Consider the following 25,331-nt stretch of genomic DNA (forward strand, 5'->3'; position numbering starts at 1 on the left):
TACATTACATTACAGATTTCTTTTTTGGGGTGGGGTGAAATAAGTCAGTATAAGAAAGCAAATTTTTGTACGATAATGTAATTATCCTTAATGTGTCTGGAAACCATGTAGAGTGCTTATTTCAAGTAGCGGCTCAAAATAGTTTACACAGTATACATTCATTCATTGGCACAACTAGTTGTCTGTTACAAAACAGTTTTAAAGTGGGAAAATACAGGAGAACTGGATTTTACATGTTACTGTTAACTAGACACTTTTTAAATTCACGACAAATAATAAAGATAACATCTTGGCTGATTTAAATTTCAACACCTATGTAAAACATCCATATCTTAAGTAATTTTTTAAATGACACATTTATTCTTAAGGAGTAGCCTACCTACCTACATCTAAAATTTTCATTATTGTTGGCTAACATGTAATATAATTTGTAACTATTCTTGAAATAGCATACGGTAGGTCTATTTATCTATTTATACTTGATTTAAACATTTTATACCAAAATCAACAAGCCTGTCCCACAAGTACACTGTTAACTTAACTCAAAGCTACCTTTTGAAATTATTTTAAAGATTTGTTAAGAATTTGAAGTATTATTAACGCAAAATGTTTCTTTTGATAAATATTCTCACAATAGTAAGGATTTGAAAGGTTCTGATGTGCTTATTCCGCAAAAGAAAATTGTAACTTCAGAAGTATGATAGCCTAGTAGTGTTCAGAAATGAGGTTGGAGAATAAAACAGTTTTGGTCAAAGCTGTTCGGTTAGTTAAATTTGTTTATATTATTTTATTTTAATATTATTTTTAACATCTTTGGCTTTTAACCTTGCATTTGCCTGTCCACATAGGCCTGAAGCTTGTGCGATCGTATCCAGCAAAAGCAAGGTGTGAGCCGAGACGCTATAGAGTGGAAATGGGCTGATAAAATGTAGTGGCAGGTACAACGATCCGAATCCAAGACATCACTGCCATAGATTGGAAGTGTAGCCCTACTGATTGAGCCACCGACTAACCTGATAAAATAACCTAAATGGGTTGATTTAATTTTGTTTGATTGATTATTAAAGTAGAATAAGAAATAAGCTAAAAAGACATTTAATTTTAGCCACAAGCAGTGGCCTGATACTTTATGAGTTGGCTGCAGTAAAAACAAATTATTCCTCCTTTTATGTGGTTCTCTTTAAACAGCAGGTTTCCTTTAACACTAAATTGAAAGGACTTGTATTGAAAATCATATCAGTATCCAGATGAAACAGTTAAAATTAAAAGAACACTTTTAAATCTGCAAATTAATAAACCGAATATCCTATCCATTAGGCTAACCAAGAATATAGATTACAAGAATATAGATTACACCATTTATCGTACACAAAATGAATATTTTCCTGAGCTATTGAATTATTTTACTAAAATTGGTAAAAGCGTTAACAAAAACAAAGAAAACAAAATCACAATTATTTCTTAAAAATAAAAACATCTTATCACAAGTATTTACACTGCTGTCTGTTATTATAAAATCTGTGACTAGGTATGGCTTCAACGTACTCTTTATTAAGGTCCATCTTGTCTTTCATTTGACTAGTTTTCTTGTTACATAGTAGTTTAGTCACACTATTGTGTTGATTCAGACTAGTTACTCTGTTCAACACTAACAAAGTGGTCCGGGTGTTTTACCATGTGGCGCTTCAAGTTGGAGTTTGAAGTGAACTCTGCCTCACACTCTTGGCATTTGAATTGTCGTACTCGGGCATGCACCCGCAAGTGCTTGTTTAAATTGTTCTTCTCGCCAAACTTTTTGCCACACAGCTTGCACTCAAAAGGTTTCTCCCCAGTGTGCCCGTGTTTGTGGCGCTTCAACGTCCCACTTTGTGTAAATTCCGCATCACAAATGTCACACTTGAACGGTTTAGCGCCGGTGTGCGTGACCAAATGTCGGTTCAAGTGGCTGGAGTTCGTGAAGCGCATTTCACATAGAATGCACTGGAAAGCCTTGATATCATTGTGAGACAGCATGTGTTGCTTGAGACTGTAGTTACGAACAAAGTCTTTGCCACAAATGTCGCATTTGAACTGTTTAGTTCCCTCGTGCACCAGGATGTGTTGTTTCAAGCTGCTACTCCTGGTGAACTTTGCGTCACACAATTGACACTGGAAGGGTTGCTCACCAGTGTGGCTCAACATGTGCTGGTTCAAGTAGCCGGTGTGGGCGAACTTGGCTCCGCAGATAAGACAAGCGTACGGTTTTATCCCCAAGTGATTAAGGAGGTGCTGCTTGAGACCGTTGCTCTGAGCAAAACGTGCATCACAAGTTGGGCATTTATGAGGCTTTATACCGGTGTGCGTCATCGTATGCCTCTGAAGGTGATATTTGTTGGTGAATGAGGCATCACACGACTCACATTTAAAAGGCCTTATCCCAGCGTGACTCATTAGGTGTCGCTTTAAACGGAAACTGTTGGAAAAATTTGCTTGACAAAGAACACATGTAAAAGGTTTCAAGTTGGAGAAATTGCTTATTTGTGTAAGGTAAGATAAATCTTCTAGATTTCCGTTCTCTACATTACTTTCCTCATCAAGAGAATTACTTACTTCTGTACTGGATGGATCTTTACCTGTCCCTTCTAAGTCTGGCAGTTCTTCACTATCTTCTGTTAAAGTAGATTTCTTTTCATTCTCTTCTAAAGTGACAATTTCACCGCCTTCCTCCATTTCAGAAATGTAGCTTGACTTTTCTTCCGTATCAACATCTTCATTTTCTTCCAAAACACCATTAATTTCTTCTTCTACAAAGTATTCATTGTTGTCCCCCACCTCAGCTGAGTTTTGATCCTGAAGATTTAAAACTTCACTCATTTCAGACTGTTCTATTGGTAGAGGACTTCCCATCTTTTCCACAGCAATATTTTTTATTTTCACTTATGAAAACTAAATGCCGTGATCTACATTGGTAAATTATTTCTTCACCACAGGAATACCAAATGAAATTTTATACATGTTTTATAAGTCTTGCTTAAAAAATCTAAACTGAGGATAAAGTTTATTTCCTAAGATCCCTTTCCTATCACTTATTGAAAATCTTGAAAACCACGTCCTGGTCTGTATGAGAGGTTGTACTTCCTGAAAAAATGTAAAAACACAAATTCAATAATCAGTTCAGGCACCGTTTTTTACAATTTATAATAAATCCTAGAGGTTTTTAGTTTTATATACTAGTTAGACAAGGCTTTGATAAAATTAATATCACCACTTGAACTCACCATTTAAGTTTCACACCAACCTGACCAAGACCCTAAATCTATAGATTTGTCGATAGGAACACAGGCATTACTGGCTGTTAGTCAACAATTGCATAATGAATCTTAATCAGATGTACTGTATGGCTAGTTCAATAATGCAACTCACATGTTTGCTTCCTTTTGAAGTTTTTTTTAAAAAGCACAACAGATTTCTTTTCATTGTACAAAACAAATGGAATGGGTGCCCGCAGGAATTTTCTTCAGCGGGTGCAAACGAGTATTTTGTTTCTGGGGTGGGAAAAAAGGCCATCCTCCAAAATTAAGTTTATATAAATACCTCCGCAGCAGCAAACCTACAGATTCTGACCACAGATGGGGGAATTATGACTAGGTACTCTTTTTTCTTCAATTTAAATATTCAAATTATGACCAATAATGTTTTAATATTTTAGCAATCAAGATATTTTTTATCTCAACAAATTCAATTTTTGGTGGTGGTCATAACTACCCCATCAGAGGGTAAAAACAAACATACTGTCCGCGAGAGTAAGAAGTCCCTTGAGCCAGAGCGATACGCAGCTAAGTTTGGAGGGTATCGCACACTATTTGCAGGCGCTAAGCGTCTGGGCGCCTCGCCTCGATGTCTGTCTGTCTGTAAACAACTGTTGTAAACATAATTTCTCATATCTTTGTTTTCTTAAGTGGATTATCATCATGTGGTCACGTCATTTGATTCAGTGCAGTCTCGTGTGTTCGCGTAATGAGTTCGTTTTGTTTTGGACGGTACTTGTAGCTATTGATTTAAGAAAACGTGGTGCTACTATACATAGTGGAGAGAGGGATTTAATTAGACGGGTGATCGAGTTTTGTGACAACGAATGTAAAGACAAAAAGTTATTAGTGCCGATAGAATAGGCAACATAACGTGCCGCAAACAATTGTAAAGTTTCATAAAAAAACTATTAAACGAATTAGAAAAGCCGGCAAACAAACTCCGGATGAAGAACTCTGTACACCCGGGAAAAAACGCAAGAAGGCTGACCACCATAAAGTACAAATAGATAGTTTTGATAGGCGTGTAACTGTAGATGTAATACGCAATTTTTACAAGAACGAAAAAAATGTCCCTACATGTAAAAAATTATTACCTGTTTTGAGAGAAAGAATTAATTTTAAATGGAGCGAATGGGCACTTCGGCGTCTCTTAAAAGATATATGGGGTTCAGGTGGAAGAAATTTGGTCCTAAAAGAAAATGTTTGATTGAAAGGCTTGGCATTGTTAATTGGAGGTTTAAGTATGCGAGAGATAAGAAAGCTAAGGGAATAAAAAAGGAAAATTTTCTATCTAGACGAAACTTGGATGGATGGTAATTTAACGTTCCAGAAATGTTGGTAAAGTATAGACGTCAATGGCGTGTTACCTGATGTGAACGCGTCAAACCGCGTGATTTTCGTAGACATTGGGTCAAACTAAGGGGTTTTGCTTGTTTTCTTGATTTTTTGCTTAGGTTTATGGTAATAGGATTAATAACTTTAATAATAAGTTGTTTATTGCGATGAATGCTATTGAAACTGCTGCACTCGTGTATTACCGGTAATATGCATTCACCATAAGTATATTCATGGATTAACTAATTAATGGATAAACAAAAATCATAAAGTAGAAAGGTTATTAATTTGCCTTAGTAACACTAGAAAATGGGTTTCCTTCGATTGTATGACTATGCAAAAAAATATTATGACAGATTTATAAAAAACTTACAGATATTAGGCCTAAATATAAAAATTAAGCCTTAAAACTAGCAGACCAGCGTCAAGACGGCTCTACAGTAATTGTCGCGCGAAACGTTCAAGCGTAACGCCTTCAAACTACGAATAGGCCGGAGCTCAGGGGACTTCTTTACTCTCGCGGACAGTAAGCGGGTTTATGTATATAGGCCTAAGTAGAAAAATGGAAAATCTTACAAGTAAGGCTTTATGGGCTTATACAACTTACAGCTAGTACAAAATTTTTCCTTTTTAATTAGGACTGTTTGGAAAAACTGATATGGTTCCCGGAAAAACATACATAATATTTTGGTCTTTTTCAATTAGATTCAGATAACCATAGACAGTTACCGTAACACCTCTTAAATTATTTGTAAATTCTCTCAAACTCAGTCAAGACAAATTTGTTGTCAGCTCAAGTGGAGCCTTCCCCACTCAAAATTTCAATTGACAATTAGAAAAAGTTAAACTTATGTTCAAAATCCATTTTTCTGGCCCTTGGACTATTTGTTAAGACAATAATAGATAATACTTTCTTTGTACTTTCTTATTAAATGGCGACCATACAAAGTAGGAAAAGTATTCATTGTTGTCCCCCACCATTGTTGTTTACTGTTTAATTTAGTATTTTAAGTAGTTATAAAATCAGAGTTCAGTATTTTAAGCCAAGCATGAAAGGAGATAAGTGTAGGATGAGTGGCGCGATCTTGTAGTCTTGTTAGTGACTAAGGCCGACATTCCCTAGACACAGCTGTTAAATTAATAGCCCATACAGCTAATGGAAACTAAGGGACCTACAGTTTACAGTGGAATCCGAACCACATTTTTGCCTTGGTATATACAAATTGGTCTTGTCGTAGTACTCACTCGTGCAAACGTTTAATCCACACCAGGGAGTATCGCATCCACAGTGCATGCCTATAAATATCCACAATTCAAGACCTCCTAGTAGCTGGATTACAGGACGACGGCACTCGTGTTTACATACCTCCGTCAAATAGTCCAACAATTAATATTGCTCATCAGCTTAAATGTTTTGTTGCGAAAGACAACATTTTCAAAGCTTGCAACTCGTCATAAACACAATTGAAACACAGAAGACACAAACACAAAAAACATTAAAATGATGCGAATAGGCTATAGGCCTACGTAAAAAACATTTAGATAGCCCTATCATAATGACGAAGGTATGTAAAAACCTATTATTGCCTTAAACTTAAGCTATTTATAAGTGGTAAGTTACTTAGCCTATGATTTGCTGTACTTAAATTGTAAATAGGCCTAGGTATTGCTTATGGATCTAAAATGAAATTAAAGTTAGGGTAAGTTGTTTGAAAAAAATAAAATAATGAGATTTGGTTGGCAAAATTATGATACAGAGTAACTGATGGATTTAAAAAATACCGATTTCTTTTGGTTCGGTTTAGGTAAATAGGCCACGATAACTTAGTCGGAAAAGTAACTTAAAAAGACAATCGCCAATCTGTCCCTATTTCATAGTAAACTGCGGCCCATTTTCAGTTTTAACAAGCTTGTGGTGGAATTGCCTAGTGGCCTAAATCATCACTCAAACTTGGCCTAGTCATGACATAGGGTTAGGTCCTAGCCTCTAAGTAAGTATAAATTAGAAATTGGCTACAAATATTTTCCAGGTAATACAGTAGGCTACACCGATAGTTTGATTACATGTCGACAAATAAAACACATTTCTCAATATTGAATATCAAGAAAAAATACCTTACCTGCTGGGAAATGGTTGGCCCACTGATTGCGGTAAAATGTAATAGGCCCTGAAGTATTTTAAACTTTTGCCCGAGATGTTACATTCTTACATTTTACAAACACCAACGGGAATTCATTCATATATTTTATTAACTAGGTCTATATGGTTAAAAAGAATACAGATTTTAACATGAAACGGAATACTTGTGAAATAGGGCTATATAAATTAATATTAATATCTAAAAGAAGGGCTGTGTAATAATATTTTTTGTTGTCACTGAGTTCGAGTTGCGTTGCCTGTTGCCTGTCATCAGTTTTATTAGCCTTCTCCCTTCTCCTTCTTCTCTTCTGTCGTCTGTCCGTTCCGTTTCAGTTTCACTGTTTCCCAGTTTCAGTTCAGTTCATTGAATCTGATGGAGGATTCAGAAACGATCTGAACTATTTGAACGAATCGCGGAGTCGACTCGGACGCAAGTGGTGTAAGCTAATTTACACCGTAGATTATATTATTCTCCCAATAATTATTTGGTATAACAGTCTTACGTACCAAAAATATATGATGATACGTTCTGACATTGTCTTGTAAGGATTCTTTCTGTAATTGTAGTACACTAAAATGCCAGGAAGTAGGTACGAGCATAGTTCCCAAGTTCCCATGAGGGTGCGAAACATAAATCTGAGCTTAAACAAAATCTATCTCAACATTCTCAACACTTATAAATACGGTATTCATAACTACAAGAGTAAAAGTTCCTCAGCAGCCCCCCAGCCTCCAGTGCTAGTAAACAAATAATACAGTCACCAATGAATTCAGAGAAACACGTCAAAATTGAATGAACAAAAAACATTCTGTAATGGTAACTCTGATCCTACTAAACTAAAAAGTACTTGGAAACCAAAATCATTCGGAATTATAGGATTATACACTCCTGTGCGTAGCTTGCCGAGTACGGAATTTTATGCGGGTACCGTCTATACACTCTCTACATATACAACCGCATAAGTCGCTTGCTATACTTTTCGCCACACTGACCACAAATAATAATAATATACACAGAATAAGTAAAACTAAAACACAACCTTAATAAACATACACATAGAACACTCGGAACACTACAATTTCATGTGTAGTATACAGTTCACTATTTTAACTTTGCTGTTTTTTTTTTATTATTTAACGTTTGTAAAACTGTCTAATGTTTGTGTGGAAGTGCAATCATGGACTTAAGTATAAATTCTCACTCTTGTAAAATCGGAAGTTTATTTTTATGTGTTTTTAATGATAGTAACGTTGAGTTCATGTTTCGGCGAAATCGCATTCTCTGTTTAGAAATTTAATAAAATTTAAGATATAGAACCATTTATAGTAGACACTAGCAACTCGAGCGTAAGTGGACGTGAAACAGTATTAAAAACAGACTTCATTTTTATAATAGGATACATTGTTGTTTCCAACCGACCTAGCTTTAAAAAACGAAGGGTGACAAATACACAGAAAAGAAAGACTGGAAAATAGACTCATTGGACTACAATAAGTCTTATCATTGATTATACATCTCCATATATCTTTGCTTTGACTAGATAAAAAATACCGGTAAGAAATCAGTACCGGCACATACTTCCTTAGACAATATAGTAAGTATAAATGGTGGCACTAAGTATAAATCATTAGTACTGTATTTATGCTTTATGACTGCTTACCCTTTCACCATGGTTGCTTACCAAAAATCAGATTAGATAGTTGGACTGAAGTTGCTCTCCGTCCGAGCTACTATCTTATCCATCATTTAGTGCCCCCATTTTATAGTTATAACTATAAAACTATAATATAAGTTATAACTATAACTATACCGTAATAAAAGTTATAACTATAACTATAGTTATAAAACTAATGTTATATCATACAACTCTCAAAGTCTGTGATGTGACTGAGAAGAAGAATAAAACCAAATTGAGCCGGTGAAATTCAAGTCTTTTGATACGAGTTATTCATGTGTCGACTCACTAAGGTGAACCAGAATAGTTGCCTTTACAATCGGTCCCATTTGCCACCCACACCCAGTCCAATAATCTAAATTGAAAATACCCCCGCCGCAACTAGAGATGCAGACTAAGCGAATTTCCATTTGCCTGATTGGATTTTCACTAAAATATTTCCTTGAACATGTCGGATTGATTCACTGTTTAAATAACATTACCTTTAACGAGTACTTTAAATTAGTTTACTGCTCAAATGTACTAATGTGCTAATAATATGAGGATTTTTAGGAAAATGTGAAATGTAGGAATTGAATAAATAAATTTGTAAAATTGATAAAATCATTTCCATATACATACCCCCACCACAGAAAACCTGCAGAATAATCGAATTTCAATTTGTATGATTGGATGTTTACTAAAGTGTTTCCATAAACAAATCATATTTGTTCCTTATCTAAAAAACTTTAGATTTAACCTGTTTTTTTATGTATTCTACTTTGGGAAGGGAAGACAAATTTTGTTAATCAAAAGTCGATAGTGTAAGTTGAAATAAATACATTTACCAAATTTGATAAACAAGTAAACTATGACAGTTTCTCCATAAGAACAACATGGGAATTTTAAATGTACATTTTTTAATATTCTCCTCAACCTCAAATCCTACAATAACGCTTTAATATTCAAGATTATATGTTTTTAAGCTCTACACAGTGGCTGTAATGATAATTTGTCATTTTTATGTAGTAGGGGTACACACATAAAAAAACCAATTTTTGAAAAACTACAAACTCCTAGAACACCCTGTGATATATAAATATTTAATGAGTTCAAATTCGATATGAGTCGAAATCAATCGCTATTGAAACTTCAAATTATTGATATTTACCGCCATGCAAATGTACAATAGTACAGGTGTAAATGTATCGAATAGTTTTAGAAAACATATTTTATTTACTATTCCTATTCAAATGTAAAATACTCTGGGACAGTTTTAATTTTATATTCAATCTGAAAATACGTAGTTTAACAACAACAAAAAGTGAGTATTTTTTTTAACAATTGTAAAATAATAAATATTAGGTAATTTTTATATGGAATATGTTGACCTATTTTGGACAAATAAACGGTTTCATGCTTGAAAATGTGTTCACAAACCTCTAATAAAGTATGCAAAGTTAGGAAACGCACGTTTTCAAAAGCATTCCAGGATTGTCTGGATGTGGGTGAACATATTCATAACTCCCTCGAGAACGAGAACCACACACACACGTTGTAATTACCGTACTTAATTGTGTCAGGGAAAATATAGCTGCAAATACGTGACCTTAAAGCGTGTTTCAAAACTTCAATCATCTCAATAATTTCCAACTCCAACAGTTCTGTCCAATGACACGTATACCCGTTCAAATTCAGAATGACCAACTTCGGACCAAACTGCCTAGGGTAATTTCGCGATCTACAAGGAATTCGAAAATCCAGTGGTTAAAGAACGGAAGTTTGTTTAAGTACAGTTAAGCCTGGATTCCAGTCCGAGCGCCGACGGCGATACAGGAGGCACTTTCTACTGGATATCTGGGACAAGCGACCAGTGGCGGCGTTGAAACCAAAAGGAGTCTTCACTGAATATGAGGAATTCGCTGGACTTGAGTTGTTGTCTTGAATCAGCTGATATAAAGAAAACCTTATAAGGAAATTGAGATATTGGTATCGCGGTGATGTTGTTTTCTGTAATGTTCACGACATCAGAGGGTGGTTAAAATTAAATTACAGTTGAATTAGAAAAACTTACATAGACAACTCCTTATACAAATAGCATCATGAGCTACTTTAAATCTATAACTTGTCTTATCTTATACTCTAATACGAGCTATGTTTGTCTGACTTATATATATCTCGAAATCCAGCGGAAGGATTTTGACTAAATTTTGGAATTAGGGACTTCCCAACGTGATTGGTGACAGCAACAACCTCAAGAGAATTCGTATTTCGCTACACAACTCATTTGAAAATAAAATACCCCCGCCGCAGCAAACCTGCCGACTAAGCGAATTTCCATTTGTCTGAATTGATTTTCAGTTAAATATATTTTAATAACATTAGGTTTAACGAGTATCTAGGTTTGCTGCTACAAGGAAACTAAAAAAGTGTGTTTTTTGAGTAAAATATTGATAGCTTAGTACAAAATAAATAAATTTGCCAAGTTTGATCAAAATATATCCATAAACAAGCAAACTACAACATTTGACAATATTCTCCATAAGAATAACATGGGAATTTTAAATTGACAATTTTTTAAATTTTCTCCGTTACTAATAATCGAACAAAAATACTTTTATATACTAAATTATTTGTTTTTTTAAGCTCTTTAAAAAGGTCTAAAGAGAAATCGGGAAATTTTGTGTTTTGAGGGTCAAAAGTGAGAAAAACCAATTTTTACCCCATAAAACCCCCCGTAAAGCCCCGTTCCCATGGTCCGATCGTGCTGGTTCGCGAACTCATTCAAGTTTATCCCGCTTTACACCTTTAAACCAAATTTTATCAAAATCGGACAAAAATTACTCAAGTTATCGCGTTCACGGACGTATATATATATATATATATATATATATATATATGTCTATATATATATATATATACATATATAAAAATTTGAACGAATGGTGTTTTTGGCCTCTGGGGACATCAAAATGAAAAAGTAAATCGGTCCCGGGTCTAGGTCTTACCGTGCCACCTACGGTAATAGCTACTTCCCTATAGGGAAATTCGCTAAAAAAAACTAACATTGGTCTTATGGGTTGCCAAGTAACTATGTTGGTTGAACAAAATAACAAGGAAAACGTGAGCAAAAGGCTTGTCACATGTGTTTATAACAAGCCATCCACAGTATACTAGGACATTACAAAATACAGTACAAAGGGGAAAACATCACTTGTAACTATTGAGCAAAGATTACACTGAAGATTACTCAATATAGGCATATAATAAAGAAGTACACACTCCACTCCTTTAATATATGATATAGAGGAAAATAGTTCCGATCAAGTATTGATTATTTTACCGAGCCCTCTCCTACCACTTAATTCCCGAAGTACTGAGGCAATTTATTGTTAGCAAACTTTGGTTTACCAGTGAAATCAATATTTAAAAATAATATTATTTATTTTACGTAAATTAGAATTGAATCAAACATTTTCAATCAGCTGTTAATCCAATTAACCACAACTGAGCAAGGCTCGGTACCCCGGTACTATAGTCTGAAGAGAGAGTGAACTTTCCTTGAAGTATTGAAGTCAAGTTTTAATAAATGGTCCTGACTAATTAAACAGCTGGTCTTAGTCAGTAAAGCTACACAAGACTTCACATTCCAGTACCTAGGTGGCGTCCTCATCTCAGATAATGCTATTGAAGTAAGTATTTTATTAAGATTTGATAGGACTCGCAGTGTTAGGCCTACTTATCCCTTATCACAAAGTAGTGGCCATATCAGATATCGAAAGAACAAAACTATCGAAGGTAAACAAAATATTCCAAGTTCAAACACAGCTAGACAATTCAATCTTCGTAATATGGCACAATTACCCATTTTCAGGAAGAAATCCCACATTACTTCTATAAATAAAATGGCAAACAAATAATAAAAAGTTTAAAATTTATTGGCAAATAAGAGAATTGTTGAATCATCTAATTTGACAAGGAACGTGTTTAATAAAATGTTAAGGTCTCATTTTAAATATGTACAGCCTCAAGAACTCCGAGGTATACGATAATACATATATCAAACCCATATACAATATATAAAATATATAATATAAAAATATATAAAATCATAGTTTTCACAAAACTAAATTATGTTTACAAAATTATAATCTAACCTTAATTTTTTTATTAATAATATTTTTACCCTTCGGACCGTAAGTTTTAACCTGATCTTTTCACGGACACAAGTATAATCATTTTATTTGGTAAGAAAATTGTACAAAAGTATTACTCGCTAAGCTATTTAGATCCTTGATCGAAAAACAACTTCTAGCTGTTTTTAGCTTTGGACAGTTCGCTACAAAGTTAAGAAAACAACTTCTTGAAATAGCCCTTTTACAATACAATTTATTAGCACTTTTTAACGTCTTTGGTTGTAACTTGTGCTGTTTCTTTAGCTCCCGACATACACTCACTCAGCAACCACTACAATCCTAATGTTTGAGCAATTATTAATAATAAAATAAACGGTATCAGCATTCTGACACATACTTTCACCAATTAACTTGTCAACAACCTCGTTGCATTATTTTGTTTGGACTTATATGGCCCATAACAGACGAATTTCACTCAGAACTGTTTTTCTGTAAAATCAATTTTTCTCTTATTTTATGTTTTTATGGGAAAACAGCATAAGTTTCCCGTTTTGACCCGTAATTGTTACAAAATATGTTCAAAATTTAAAAAGCTACAACTAAATGTTAATTAAAATCGTTCAGGCCATTTTCGAGAAAATTTGAGTTGTTCGTTATCTATGGGTATTTTAATGGAAAAAATCACGATTAAAATTAAAATTTAAAAAATGCCTGGAGATTAACATGGATTTGTACACCAAATTTCATCAAAATCGGACTAGAGGTGTGGTCTGTAGCTCTGTACAAGTCCCCACATACAGACTGACAGACAGTACACACACGGACAGAAATCACGTCGAAAACAACTTTTTTGGGTTCAGGGGCCCCAAAACTGATGTATCCACTCAATCCTCAAACTCAAAAATTTTGATGAAAACAATGCTTTTCTTCCATTTACTGTGTATAGGGGGAGAAAGTAAAGTGCACCATAATATGGTAAACTGTACGTATTTTAAATAGGCAGTAAAGCTCTTACATTTGTCAAGTGTTTGGAGAGGATGAAAACCAAATTTTCAAATGATCCGAATCAACTATACTACTGAACTGATTCATCGAAAGAATAGTTCAAAATAAAATCAACGAATCTCATAATAAAATTCCAAGAAACATTACTCACGTTAAATCTATGAGTATAGTAGTCGATTTGTTATTGCATGATATAGTACATTTGATATAAAACGTTCAATAATGATTCAGATCCCCCAGCTGAGTTCCTCGGCGGTGAAAGGGGAGTGGTCATGTCCGGTGGGCAGTGGGCCAGTGGGGCAAGTCCCCCGCTAGAGGGGCGGAGTCCCCCGTCGTAATGTTCACTGATTTTCTTTTCCGACGACCGAAATATTTCGAGAGAGAGTGTCCCCGAGATCGATAGTTGATTTACAAAAGAGCCAACTCACTGGATACGCAACAAACACTGTAGTGTAGGCTGATGAATTTGAAACATTATCAACATTTTATAATTTCCTTTACATTTATATTTGATTCAGAAACCTATGAAAATATAATTAAAATTAATTCATATCAATACTGCAGCATCAGTTGTGTAATTTGCGCAGGTTTTTTTTGACGAGACTCCGTTTCCGGATGATTTGCAATTACTTAAACGACGAGAGAATGTAAAACAAAAAGAGTCCCTTGATTGCAAACCAAAATTAAAACCGTCTTTTGTATGTCAGTCAACAACATGATAAATACTTGTTTCTACTACCTTTTCCAATTGAGTTGTGCTGGGGAAATTATTAATTCAAGACGCCATACCAGGAACAGTGTGAGAAAAAAATGATCAAAACCCTGCCATCCACGTAAAAACAGGCCGGGCCATTATTAATTGACTTCATGACTCGACTTGTCTCGTGTACTAAGGGAACAAAGTCTAGGTTTATTTCCTAAAGGAGCATCGGGAAACGTCGGGATTATTCAAGCACCCCTTGTTTTACCTTGAACAGAGTAATAGATAAACATGTGAGGCTCCATCATATCCTGGAACATCACCTCCTCAACTGCATCCAGTGACAGGTTTGTAGGGGCGAACCATCGCCTTTTTCGACGAAGTGTCACCACTGACGGAGGTGGTCATCGCCATTCTCCAGGTAGAAAAGACAGCGAGTTTAACCTATCTCCCTTGTTAGGGTATATCCTACAGCACCTGGAATCTTTAAGGAACTGTTATGTGCAAAAGTCAGTGTTTACATGATCCCGGACTACGGACCAGGCGAGATTGTGGATGAGAACAGAAATTTAACGTCCCACTGGTCCTACTAGACAGACCTGTAGAGTCTCCTGTTTAGCAGATTATTCTCTGCTAATTTTCTGGGCGAATCGAAAAGTACGTAGCCTCTCAATGGCGAGCTGATGAAGAGGAATCATTTCCGCAACAGCCACGACAGCCGGAGAAACAGCGTTTTCAGTTATTTTCATGGCACCGACCCAGACTTCCGTGGAGCACAGAAGAATTGTGTAACGGGTGGCCATGAAAACTAAATAAAGTTTTCTTCATTTGCAGAAACTACTGCGATATCATTAATTTAAAACACATCTTGATCACTATTCTAATCTCTTTCTAATGTACAACAATGTTTAAGCATGTCACTAATTGACGACGCTAAAGGTAAAATCCACACAAGTTACTCTCACTTGTGCACATGGACTTGTATGGATTCCCTCTTTACAACTCTGTATCGTCCACCTCCTGGATCCTCTCTCTGGCAGAGACCCAAGACTCCTCCGGTCCCCCAGGTCCGCATTCTTCCACCCACCCGAGCCCTCACTCTCTCCGCCCCTCTGGCACTCCCGGAGACATTCTACAACCATCAACCATTCATATTCACTTCCATATAACTCTTCAAAATTGTAGATACTTATTGATTAGCATAACTAAAGAAAGGATAGTATAAATTGTGATTTTTTGGTTAATTTTTGAATGAGTGGAATAAAAGCTTTTCGTGTTCAGGTTGATCATTGCATCTTTAGAGTGAATAAAGGTGTATAAAAAGTGTTATACAACCCAAAAGATGTATAACATCAGAAGGCGCAAATAAACAAACCCAAAGATTGATATTATCTAATCACTAAACTTCTCCATGATTTTCTTTTAGGAATCAAACGTACTAGAAGATTATTCATGCTAGTTCATAACACATCACATCTTAAACCCTTCTAGGTACGCAATGAAAAAAATCGAGATGGTGTCATCGACCGTAGAAAAGGGTTTGCTGAACGCTATATTTTACGACACAGTAAAATCGACACTTAGCTTTCCTATTCAAAAGTTAACAAAAATATATGGCTCCAAGAACAAAAACATCTTGGTCTACCAACATATAAAATTGACAATAAAATCCCAAAACCAATGAATAGCGTGTTGGAAGTGGAGTTAGTTGTCTACAGTTAACACTAAATTAACAGCCGATCCACTGGACTATTAAGTGTAGATTTTGACCATATAGCCCACATATTATAGAGAGAGTAACTATGATTTTTTATGGGCGATGGTCACAAAAATAGCAATAACTTTTGTACCATAATGTTCAAGGAATTAGGGTAGAGACTGTACAATTTTGTTTGGAATTAAAATTACCATAGCTAAATTTTAATCAAAATCATTCTAGTAGACGTTTTCGTGAAAATCAGATTTTTCATTATATGCTTTTTGTGGTAAAATACCCATTTACAAATAGCAAAATTTCACAAAATTACAAAATAAACTGAAGATAGATACCCTAACCAAATTGTATCAAAATCAGTCCACGAATTATGTAACCTCGAACAATTAAAATCTAAAATGTTGACGAAAACAATACTTTCTCTATATACCATGCATAGTGGGGGAAAGTAAAAGAATGTCCGAACTGTAAACAATGGATAACTTTCTTGATCGAATAAAATGTTGCGAAGATTGAAAAAAATATAATTGCGAGTTGAGATGGAACAATTACGCACTAGCCTTGCAATTCAAAGTGTGCGTTCTAAAGTTACGTATTTAGAGCTATTATTTCCCCATAAAATAATTTTAGATTAGCAAAATATCAACATGATTGTGAGTACGATCATAGACTGTTTTATCTATGGTACGATCAACCACATGACGCTGGCACTTTGCGATTTATATTAGTCATACAATTCCTTTCAGAAAATAATGTTGAGCACTGTGAGAATGCATTCATACTGCAGTAGAAAAGCGAGAAAATGTTTCATCTTGTAGAAGACCTACGAACATATCCTACATAGTACAATCTACCTCACACACGCACACCTACACAGCTAGCTCCAGATGTTCGTCGTAGCGTGAGATGGTGCTTGGTAGAAAGAGAGTGTAGTGAGAGAACTACTACTCCTAATTACAAGACATTACTTCGCCAGTTAATGAACTCAATAATGTAGAGCAGTATGGCACGGCGCTCGTAGGCAATATGGGTACAGGGAGTATATTGCCTATCTTGCGCCTGCCTAGCTTTCCAAGTACAAGACTCGTCGACACAAGCACGGCGCTGGTAGGCAATATGGGTACAGGGAGTATATTGCCTATCTTGCGCCTGCCTAGCTTTCCAAGTACAAGACTCGTCGACACTAGCACGGCGCTGGTAGGCAATATGGGTACAGGGAGTATATTGCCTATCTTGCGCCTGCCTAGCTTTCCAAGTACAAGACTCGTCGACACTAGCACGGCGCTGGTAGGCAATATGGGTACAGGGAGTATATTGCCTATCTTGCGCCTGCCTAGCTTTCCAAGTACAAGACTCGTCGACACTAGCACGGCGCTGGTAGGCAATATGGGTACAGGGAGTATATTGCCTATCTTGCGCCTGCCTAGCTATCCAAGTACAAGACTCGTCGACACTAGCACGGCGCTCGTAGGCAATATGGGTACAGGGAGTATATTGCCTATCTTGCGCCTGCCTAGATTTCCAAGTACAAGACTCGTCGACACTAGCACGGCGCTGGTAGGCAATATAGCTACAGGGAGTATATTGCCTATCTTGCGCCTGCCTAGCTATCCAAGTACAAGACTCGTCGACACTAGCACGGCGCTGGTAGGCAATATGGATACACCCTGTACATATATTGCATATCTTGAGCCGTGCTACGCTTTCGACGTGCCGATGGAACTAAAAGAATCTACCTCTGCAGATATTTAGAACTTTGCATTCGTTTATGTTCTCTTTTGGTGTAAGGACATAAGGTTGTCTAATTTGTGACGATTGATTGGAATTGGGTAACTTATAATATTTCCTATAGGTTGGTAACAGAAAAAAAATGAAAACAATTTAAAAATGTATAACAAAATAATGGAAGCATTTTTATGTGTTGGCAATGAAATAATAATTTGTGACCTACTAAATGAAGGAAGTTTACACTGATGACACTGGTGGTGTGGATATTTATACACTTTTATTATGTATAATTTCAGTACAAATATAAATGGAAGATACTGTATTTTATGGATGAAAAAACCACAGTATACTGACAGCGTTGAATCAATTAGTGGCTTTGACTGAATCGATCGATGTCTTATCAAGATCTGCTTCAGGTCTGATTGGAAAGTAGCGTGTGAACCATTGACGAAGGGGATTCATAATTAAATGAGTCATCAGAAAACATAGCCAGTTGGTAGGTTTATGTAGTGAGTCTTAAATTAGTTACAATACAAAACGCTTTATATTAAATCCAAAAGTGAAGTTTTCGTTTTTTGTCTGACTTTCCTTTTGACTTATCTTTGGCAATTTTAACATAAAAAAATTCTTTCTTACAAGTACTGTTTTCCTTTTAACATTACTTGATTGAGTTACGCTATTGTTGACAACAAATTGCTTAAGATGTACACTCTGAGCGGAAGAAGAAAAAGAAGTCAACGACCTAGAGCGGAAGTGCTAAATACCACTGAGTACATAGACAGTTACTCGCTAACTGTGCGCGGTAAACCATCCATAGAGTAATAACTTACAAGACAATGCGAGCTGTAGTAAACAAGCTAGTACGACAATAACCTTCACTAAGAGGGCTCAAGTAATATTATGCTTCCGGTACAGTACTGATTATTTTGTGAGTTAAGAGTTTGTAAAACTAATTCTCTTTTATTACCTGTCCGGTTGTCTCCCACTACAGTAAAACGATAAACACCCAGCAACCAAATTTCAACCTGGCTATTCTTTGAGTCAGTAAACCCATTATGAGAATATTCCGAATACTGTTTGTTCAAATTAAGAATTTTGTGGTGTAAAACATATATGGGTAATTGTAGGAAGATAAGGGTAAAGAATGAAGAGAAACACTCCAAGAATGAGAAAGTATGAAATTCTATGAATGTGCACTCAAGGTACAGCGAGCAATATAACAGTTTTACTTAAAGCTTTATTTCATATTTTAGGAAATATTTGAAAAAAATATAGTTTTATGATACAGCCTAACAGCTAAACATGGTTCTATCATTGGTGATTATGGGGGTTAGTTAGTAATACCATTAAATAATTTATTTCGTGTAATAGAAATTTAGAGTAATACTTAGTAAGATAATATTGCTGCGAGTTGTGGATAAACGTAGGATTGACTGGCAGAAAACATATTCTCTAGAATATCAAGGGTCACAATTGCCTCAGATGGTAAATTTGTATTGAATAATTTCTCCTCTACAACGGATGCAATTATTTTTTTTTCTGGATAATATCATATGGTTCTTTAACCATAACCATTTTAAACCCAACGATCAAAAGCAGGTGGGTCCAGTTTCAAACAATCGATTAATAACAAGGTCAAGTTCCCAGTTCCATTTCCGTCATAGTTTTTCCTAAAAGGCGACACTCATAACGCTAGGACTGTAATCCAGCCAAGTCAGCTGTTACTTCAGGTGTACTTTCTTTCATAATTCCTCATCAACCACGTTAGAAAAGATCACGACCGTTGCTATGACGTCACGCTCATCACGCTCTGCACTCTACAGTTGCTGTCGAGCACTGCTAGACCGCTAGGTCGCCTCCGTTGCGTCAGACAAGGGCTTCGCCCCGCTGGGGGACGGCCCGACAGAGGTCGAGGACGAGGAAAGCTGGGAGAAAGTCACTCCGGAGTCAAGGACAAGGTACCCACCTGGCGCGCTACGGAAGAGTTGTCCTCACTTGAGGCTGCTGCCGATATACGAGAATTGTACTTACTTGGTGGCCTATTGGTTGGATTAAAAACTGTTGTTGAACTTAAAGTTTAAGTACAACACAAGCGGACAAAGGTGTATTAATAGAAATACTTTCGATAGTCTATACAATTACCACCCCATTTGTAGTAAAGTATTTCAATATTCATATAATTTTTGTTTTAAATAGGTACCATGGTTGATTAAAAAAGTCTTGGTACTTTGGTATTATACCAATCACACCGATAGATCGATTTCCAAATAAGATTAACGAGAGGTCGTCCAGTGGTCGAAACTCGACCAAAAATATGTAATGTACTCACTTAACTATTTTCACCCCACACTGTAAATAAAACATGTGATTGGAGTTTCCTCCATTTGTTTTGATTTTCTGTTTATATTTCGTTGTTATTTCGTAACCAGCATAGCAACGCATAAGATCCATGTTAATTTTTTACAACTTTTAAACTTATTTTTTGTGCTTATCTTTGAGCCTATTTAAATTTATAAAGGGATTCTGCACACCTACAGGAAAATAGCTTTCCAACGGTATGCGTAGATTTTCCCTACGATGCACACGAGCTGAGAAAAAAGGTTTTAAAGAAACATGCTTGCCTATTAATATATAGATAGATTAGCTTAAATAAGAAAATATTCCTAACCTAGCCTAGCCTTGCCTGACCTAACCTAAAACTTAGTCCACCCTTAGGTTAGGATTATTAGGTATGGTCATAATACCAAAGTAATTAATAGTCTTAAAACCACAGATATTTTTCTGAAATACCGTTGGAAAGAACACTACTTTAATGTACAGTATTTATTTCTCAATGGCTACACCCTTTTACAATAATATATATGGATATTACAGGCATGATTAATATCTAATGCTTCACAAAAGTGCTAATGTAACTATAACTATAACAATAAATAATATGACAGTAAATAAAACAATAAATTTAATTTAATTTAATTATGGTTACCACTATTTTACAATAATTCTGTAATTAAGACGTTTTAGATTAATTGTTATAATTATTCAATCACCAGCGTTCTTTACAAAGCATACAATCAAATCGTAATTTAAAATGTATTGCTGTGGACAAGGTATACAATTTAGGTAATGGAGTCAAAATGAAAATGTAAGAAAAATTATCTTGAGCAACCAAACCCAATGTCCAATTGGAATGAAACAAAGAATCAGTTGAGGAAAATAAATAAATATGTTTAAGCCCTTATACTTATCCAGAGATTGTTTGCGCCAATACATATTTTATAGTTCCAGAAGTGTATTTTTAACTTAATTACCTCATCTTGTGTTCATCTTATCTTATTAGAAAACTTGTTTTAACATATTACTTATTATTTTGTTCAACCAACATAGTTACTTGGCAGCCCATAAGGCCAATGTTAAATTCTAAAGTTTCTTAAAGATTGTGTAGCGAAATCCGAATTTTCCCGAGGCAGTGGCTTTCGTCAATCACGTTTTTAAGGCTATAAGTAGTTAATTCAAAAACTTATTAAAAAAAAAATATTATAAACAATTGCAATGGGAAATAAGTGTGTCTTAAATATATCCTCACCAAGCTTATAATTTTACTCTTTGTAAATCATCGCCGGAAGAGGCAGTAAACGAGATACAGACAATACTAGTCATTGTAGCAATATTTAGTATATTTAAGTACAGTAACATCTTTGTCTATTTGACTTAATTTATGCTGACTGAAAAAAAGGATTGTGTAGACAGGAAATTAAAATAAACAAATACACATTTATTTAACATAACTTTATCTCGTGATCCCGTTCCTTTAGCGAGGTTATGAAGCCTTTTTTCAGTAATCATCGGAGGAAATTTATTTTAAATTATTCCATTCCACAACTATTATAAGAAAAAATAAGAATATTTATTGCCATTGACTAAATTACTAGAAATAGACATTGTCATGTTAAATTAAAATAAACATGATACAGATATGTTAATGTTTAACATTGAGTCGAGGATTCTAAATCTATAGTATGAAAATTTTACTTGAACTAGTAATTTTATTAATTTCTACTTTGGGGTCCATTAATTCTTTAATGGTGTAAAACGAATTTGCTACAAGCCGATTATAAATTTTAAATTTTAACCTATAAAAACCTCAACCTTACAAAGTATATTTATTTTACACAATACTTTAAATTAATAAACATTATATAACAATATATATTATTCTTATTTAATTCCATGACCATGCAACTAAATTAAAAAGCGAAAATCCCCTATGGGTAATGAAGTCTAAAATCTAACCTATAATCAAAGGATGCGCGCGGACTGTTGCGCAGCTGTTCTGCGCAGGTCACCACGGCCTGCTATATTAGCCCAGATCCGTACGTCGCCGCCCAGTGCCTACTTGATACTCTGCGTTGACAGTGCCTCCTCGATCACGTGTCTGTGGACTAAATAGTTTTGTGTTATTCTTCCTCTTTTAGTTTACTGCCCGCTCGGAAGGTGAGTAAAAAATTGAATTTTTTAAATAGTTTAATGTTTTAAATGATGGGCTGGATAAAAAAATTATATAAAAAATCTTTGTACCTTATAAACAAATTGGTTATAAAATACACAGCAATATTTTAGTTTTAAATAAAGTAATTATAATTTTATTCAAAAATAAACCAAAATAGAAAATAGGTAAATAATGTGCTTGTCATTCTCATTTGTGTATGATTAAAAATTATTGATGCACGAGAGCAAATTTTTTAAGATTAGCTGACTAACAAACATTAATACGAAATAATGGAAATAAAAAACTATTTGTAAACTATTTCATATATAATATCTATTAATACTTAGTAAGGATTCATGATAATTTATTAATACAGTAGTATGAATTAAATCAAGTAAAAAAATCATTTGATAACGTATACAACATTTCAATATTTTTTTCGTACATTTTTCGTGACACTTTAGCACTCAAACATCATAATATTAGAGATATTCGTATCAAAAACAGATACGAATTTTGTATCCCGGTGAGATAAATAAATATCATGAACAATGTACATTCGTAATTTATCTGTACAATCGTCCTTAATTGATGTAGATATTTGGATTAAGTTATCACTAAAATTCGCGCCTCCCACCTCATTTTTCTAATTCTCTTCGAAATATTTATAAAAAAGTAAACACTAAACATGTATATGCACTATGAATATTCAAATATTGAAAACAAATATTAAAAGTTAAGATTCGTGGTGAGTGAAAACAGATATGTATACACAGAAATTGTAATCCTGAGGAATATCATAATTATGTAGATTTTATAGAGTGCATTCGTTATTACTAATAATTATTTACATAGTAATTATGGGACTAGTGCGTATGAACAAATACGTTCTAATTCTGATTCTACTCTAAAAAACATAGAAAATTAATAACGTACCTCTAACAAACATACCTCTAACGGTTATTTGGGTGTTTCATAATTGCCAATTAAACCTGTAAATAGGAAATTTTATTACGAATTAGCTCGATATTACTATCTGAATGTGGTTTCCGATCAAATTAATGATTTTTTGTTTTATTAGATGACAATTCCTGATGATGTGTCAATGACAATTAATTATAGAAAAAGATTAGATTCATGCTTGATTGTTAAAATTCAAAACTAAATAATCCTAGTGGACAACGTGATAATTCATAAAATGCTTGCAATAAATGACTATTTGATTTCAGCTTACATAACGAAAAGTGGGTTATTATTTATGTCAGGTCAATGTGTTTATTGTTTATTAATAGTTTATTTTTGTTTAATAGTTCTGCATTTCAATTTTCATTGATTACAGCGTAAGTTTAAATTACTTGTCTGCTTTAATTTTTTTTTCATCTTTATGGCGTTAGGTGTGGGTGTTATGTAGTTTCATATGGAGTTTGAATTAAGATATAACCTAGGGTTAAATTTCTCGAGATATATTTTACTGCAGTCAACATATTATCTCTTTTTATGATCTAAAATTTATTGATTTTTCAGAAAGACTACGAAGAGAAATTACATTAAACCATAGAATTAATTTGGAATTCTTATTAAACACTTCAAAAAAAATAAACCCAAATATCACAATACTTTCCTTTGTAAACAAATTCTTAATCATCTCACAACAGGAGATGAAATTAATTAAAACATAACTGTTCGGCTATCGACATGGGTCATAGGTTGATGGGCGTCCCATTAATTTTCAAAACCAAAATGAGGGTCACTTACCCACATCCTGCGGGTGAAAGTCGTGTTTTGGGTCAATCCACCCGAGGATGGGCTCCAGGATATACCACTAGGTCGCCCCACCGGTTTAGCTTTGGAAAGTTGCTTTATTATTCTATGGCGGTCCCGAGCTTTATTACTCTTTGCTTTCCCCTTGATCGCTTTTGTTCTGTTTATCGGATCAAGACATCCATTTTTGAAGCGTTTCAGACTTTGTAAGTAAACTTGTAAAACCTTCAGTTATAAAATGCAAGAAAATTGTGGAATACTTAGTTTTGCTTTGTGTATTAACTGATTTACTGAAGCAGCACATATTTGTTGGTTGATAAAAACCAATTTTGCGATATATATTAAATGAATCGTAATATAATAAGATACTTGTCAATTACATATAAAACGGTATATATATAAAACCAATACGGCATTATATGTAATATTATTTTTTAACCATATTTTTTCCATAAGTTGAAAACCCAATTATGTATGGTCTTCAACGTACCTAGCGAGGTTGTAAAACGAAATAGAAGTTGCTTCCTAGCTTTTTAAGCGGTTTTACATTGTTGTAATTAATTCACATTCAATATTTTATACATGTCAAGCAAACAAAAAATATATATCCTTACAATTTATTAGCTAATAATTTAACGAAGTTTGTACAAATGAGTTTTGGCTTTGCTAAAAGTATGTCTTTAAAAAAGTTAAAACGTAAACAGGGAACCTTTGTTCTCAAAGTGATTAACAAGTTAACAAAACTCAACAAATTGCTTAACTTGTATCAGTTAAGTAGTAAGTTCTTATAAACTAAGTTTATTGAGAAAGTTTAAAATTCATTAGTAACTTCATGAACAGTGCGATTAAATTTCAAACTCATCACTTTCCATGCAATGCTAAACAAATCTAATGTATTTTGATCAATAATAAATAATAAACATAATAAACTCTTGTTGCCTTTAAATACCATAAATTGATAAATATATTATTTACTTATAAATGTTTTACCAACCAACTATAAATATTTAAAAAATATAGTAATTAGTTGTAGACTGAAATTAGTTATTGGAAATGTAGTGTAATTTAACAAGAACAAACCCAATTCGTGGGTAAGTCATATTTTACCTGGCCTCATAAACTTAATAAATAAAGTCATTTTAACATAGGTATAAAAATGGCCAACTATGGTTGAATTTAACAGTAAAAGCATAGAATAAATAAACAAAGTTTCCAAAAAATCGATCATTAAATCAGGGTTTGATCGTAATAGTTGACGCTAGACTATTTCAAAATCATTCAAATGTTTCACTAGAGTTCAAAAATTGCCTTTAAAAATATAAAAGAATCCATTTACATCTACGACACATATAAAAAACGCAATCGCTAAACAGCTAAA

The 25,331-nt window shown here is 34.3% G+C and overlaps 2 protein-coding genes across 3 annotated transcripts in view; one reads left to right on the top strand and one right to left on the bottom strand.

The window, feature by feature from the left end:
- Nucleotides 1-62: 62 nt before the first annotated feature.
- LOC128999994 (gastrula zinc finger protein XlCGF57.1-like) lies at nt 63-22,014 on the bottom strand. 2 transcript variants are annotated; one of them, XM_054426826.1, is made up of 2 exons: nt 21,997-22,014; nt 63-3,117 (listed from the first exon to the last, which is right to left on the bottom strand). In XM_054426826.1, the coding sequence occupies exon 2, from the start codon at nt 2,884-2,886 to the stop codon at nt 1,630-1,632; it is 1,257 nt and encodes a 418-aa protein (XP_054282801.1). In that variant the 5' UTR covers nt 2,887-3,117; nt 21,997-22,014; the 3' UTR covers nt 63-1,629. The 2 variants fall into 2 exon arrangements, with proteins under 2 accessions (XP_054282801.1, XP_054282800.1); XM_054426825.1 differs by lacking the exon at nt 21,997-22,014 and adding an exon at nt 6,746-6,909.
- An 83-nt stretch (nt 22,015-22,097) lies between these two features.
- LOC129000014 (protein PFC0760c-like) overlaps nt 22,098-25,331 on the top strand; it is a 46,038-nt gene continuing 42,804 nt past the window's right edge. The window contains exon 1 of the mRNA XM_054426858.1: nt 22,098-22,197. The gene's annotated coding sequence lies outside the window, so the exon portion shown is untranslated. The remainder of the gene's footprint in view (nt 22,198-25,331) is intronic.

The sequence above is a fragment of the Macrosteles quadrilineatus genome, unplaced genomic scaffold (genome assembly GCF_028750875.1).
Source record: "Macrosteles quadrilineatus isolate MER2022 unplaced genomic scaffold, UCM_ALF_1.0 Scaffold_8__2_contigs__length_117827958, whole genome shotgun sequence".
Taxonomy (NCBI): Eukaryota; Metazoa; Arthropoda; class Insecta; order Hemiptera; family Cicadellidae; genus Macrosteles; species Macrosteles quadrilineatus.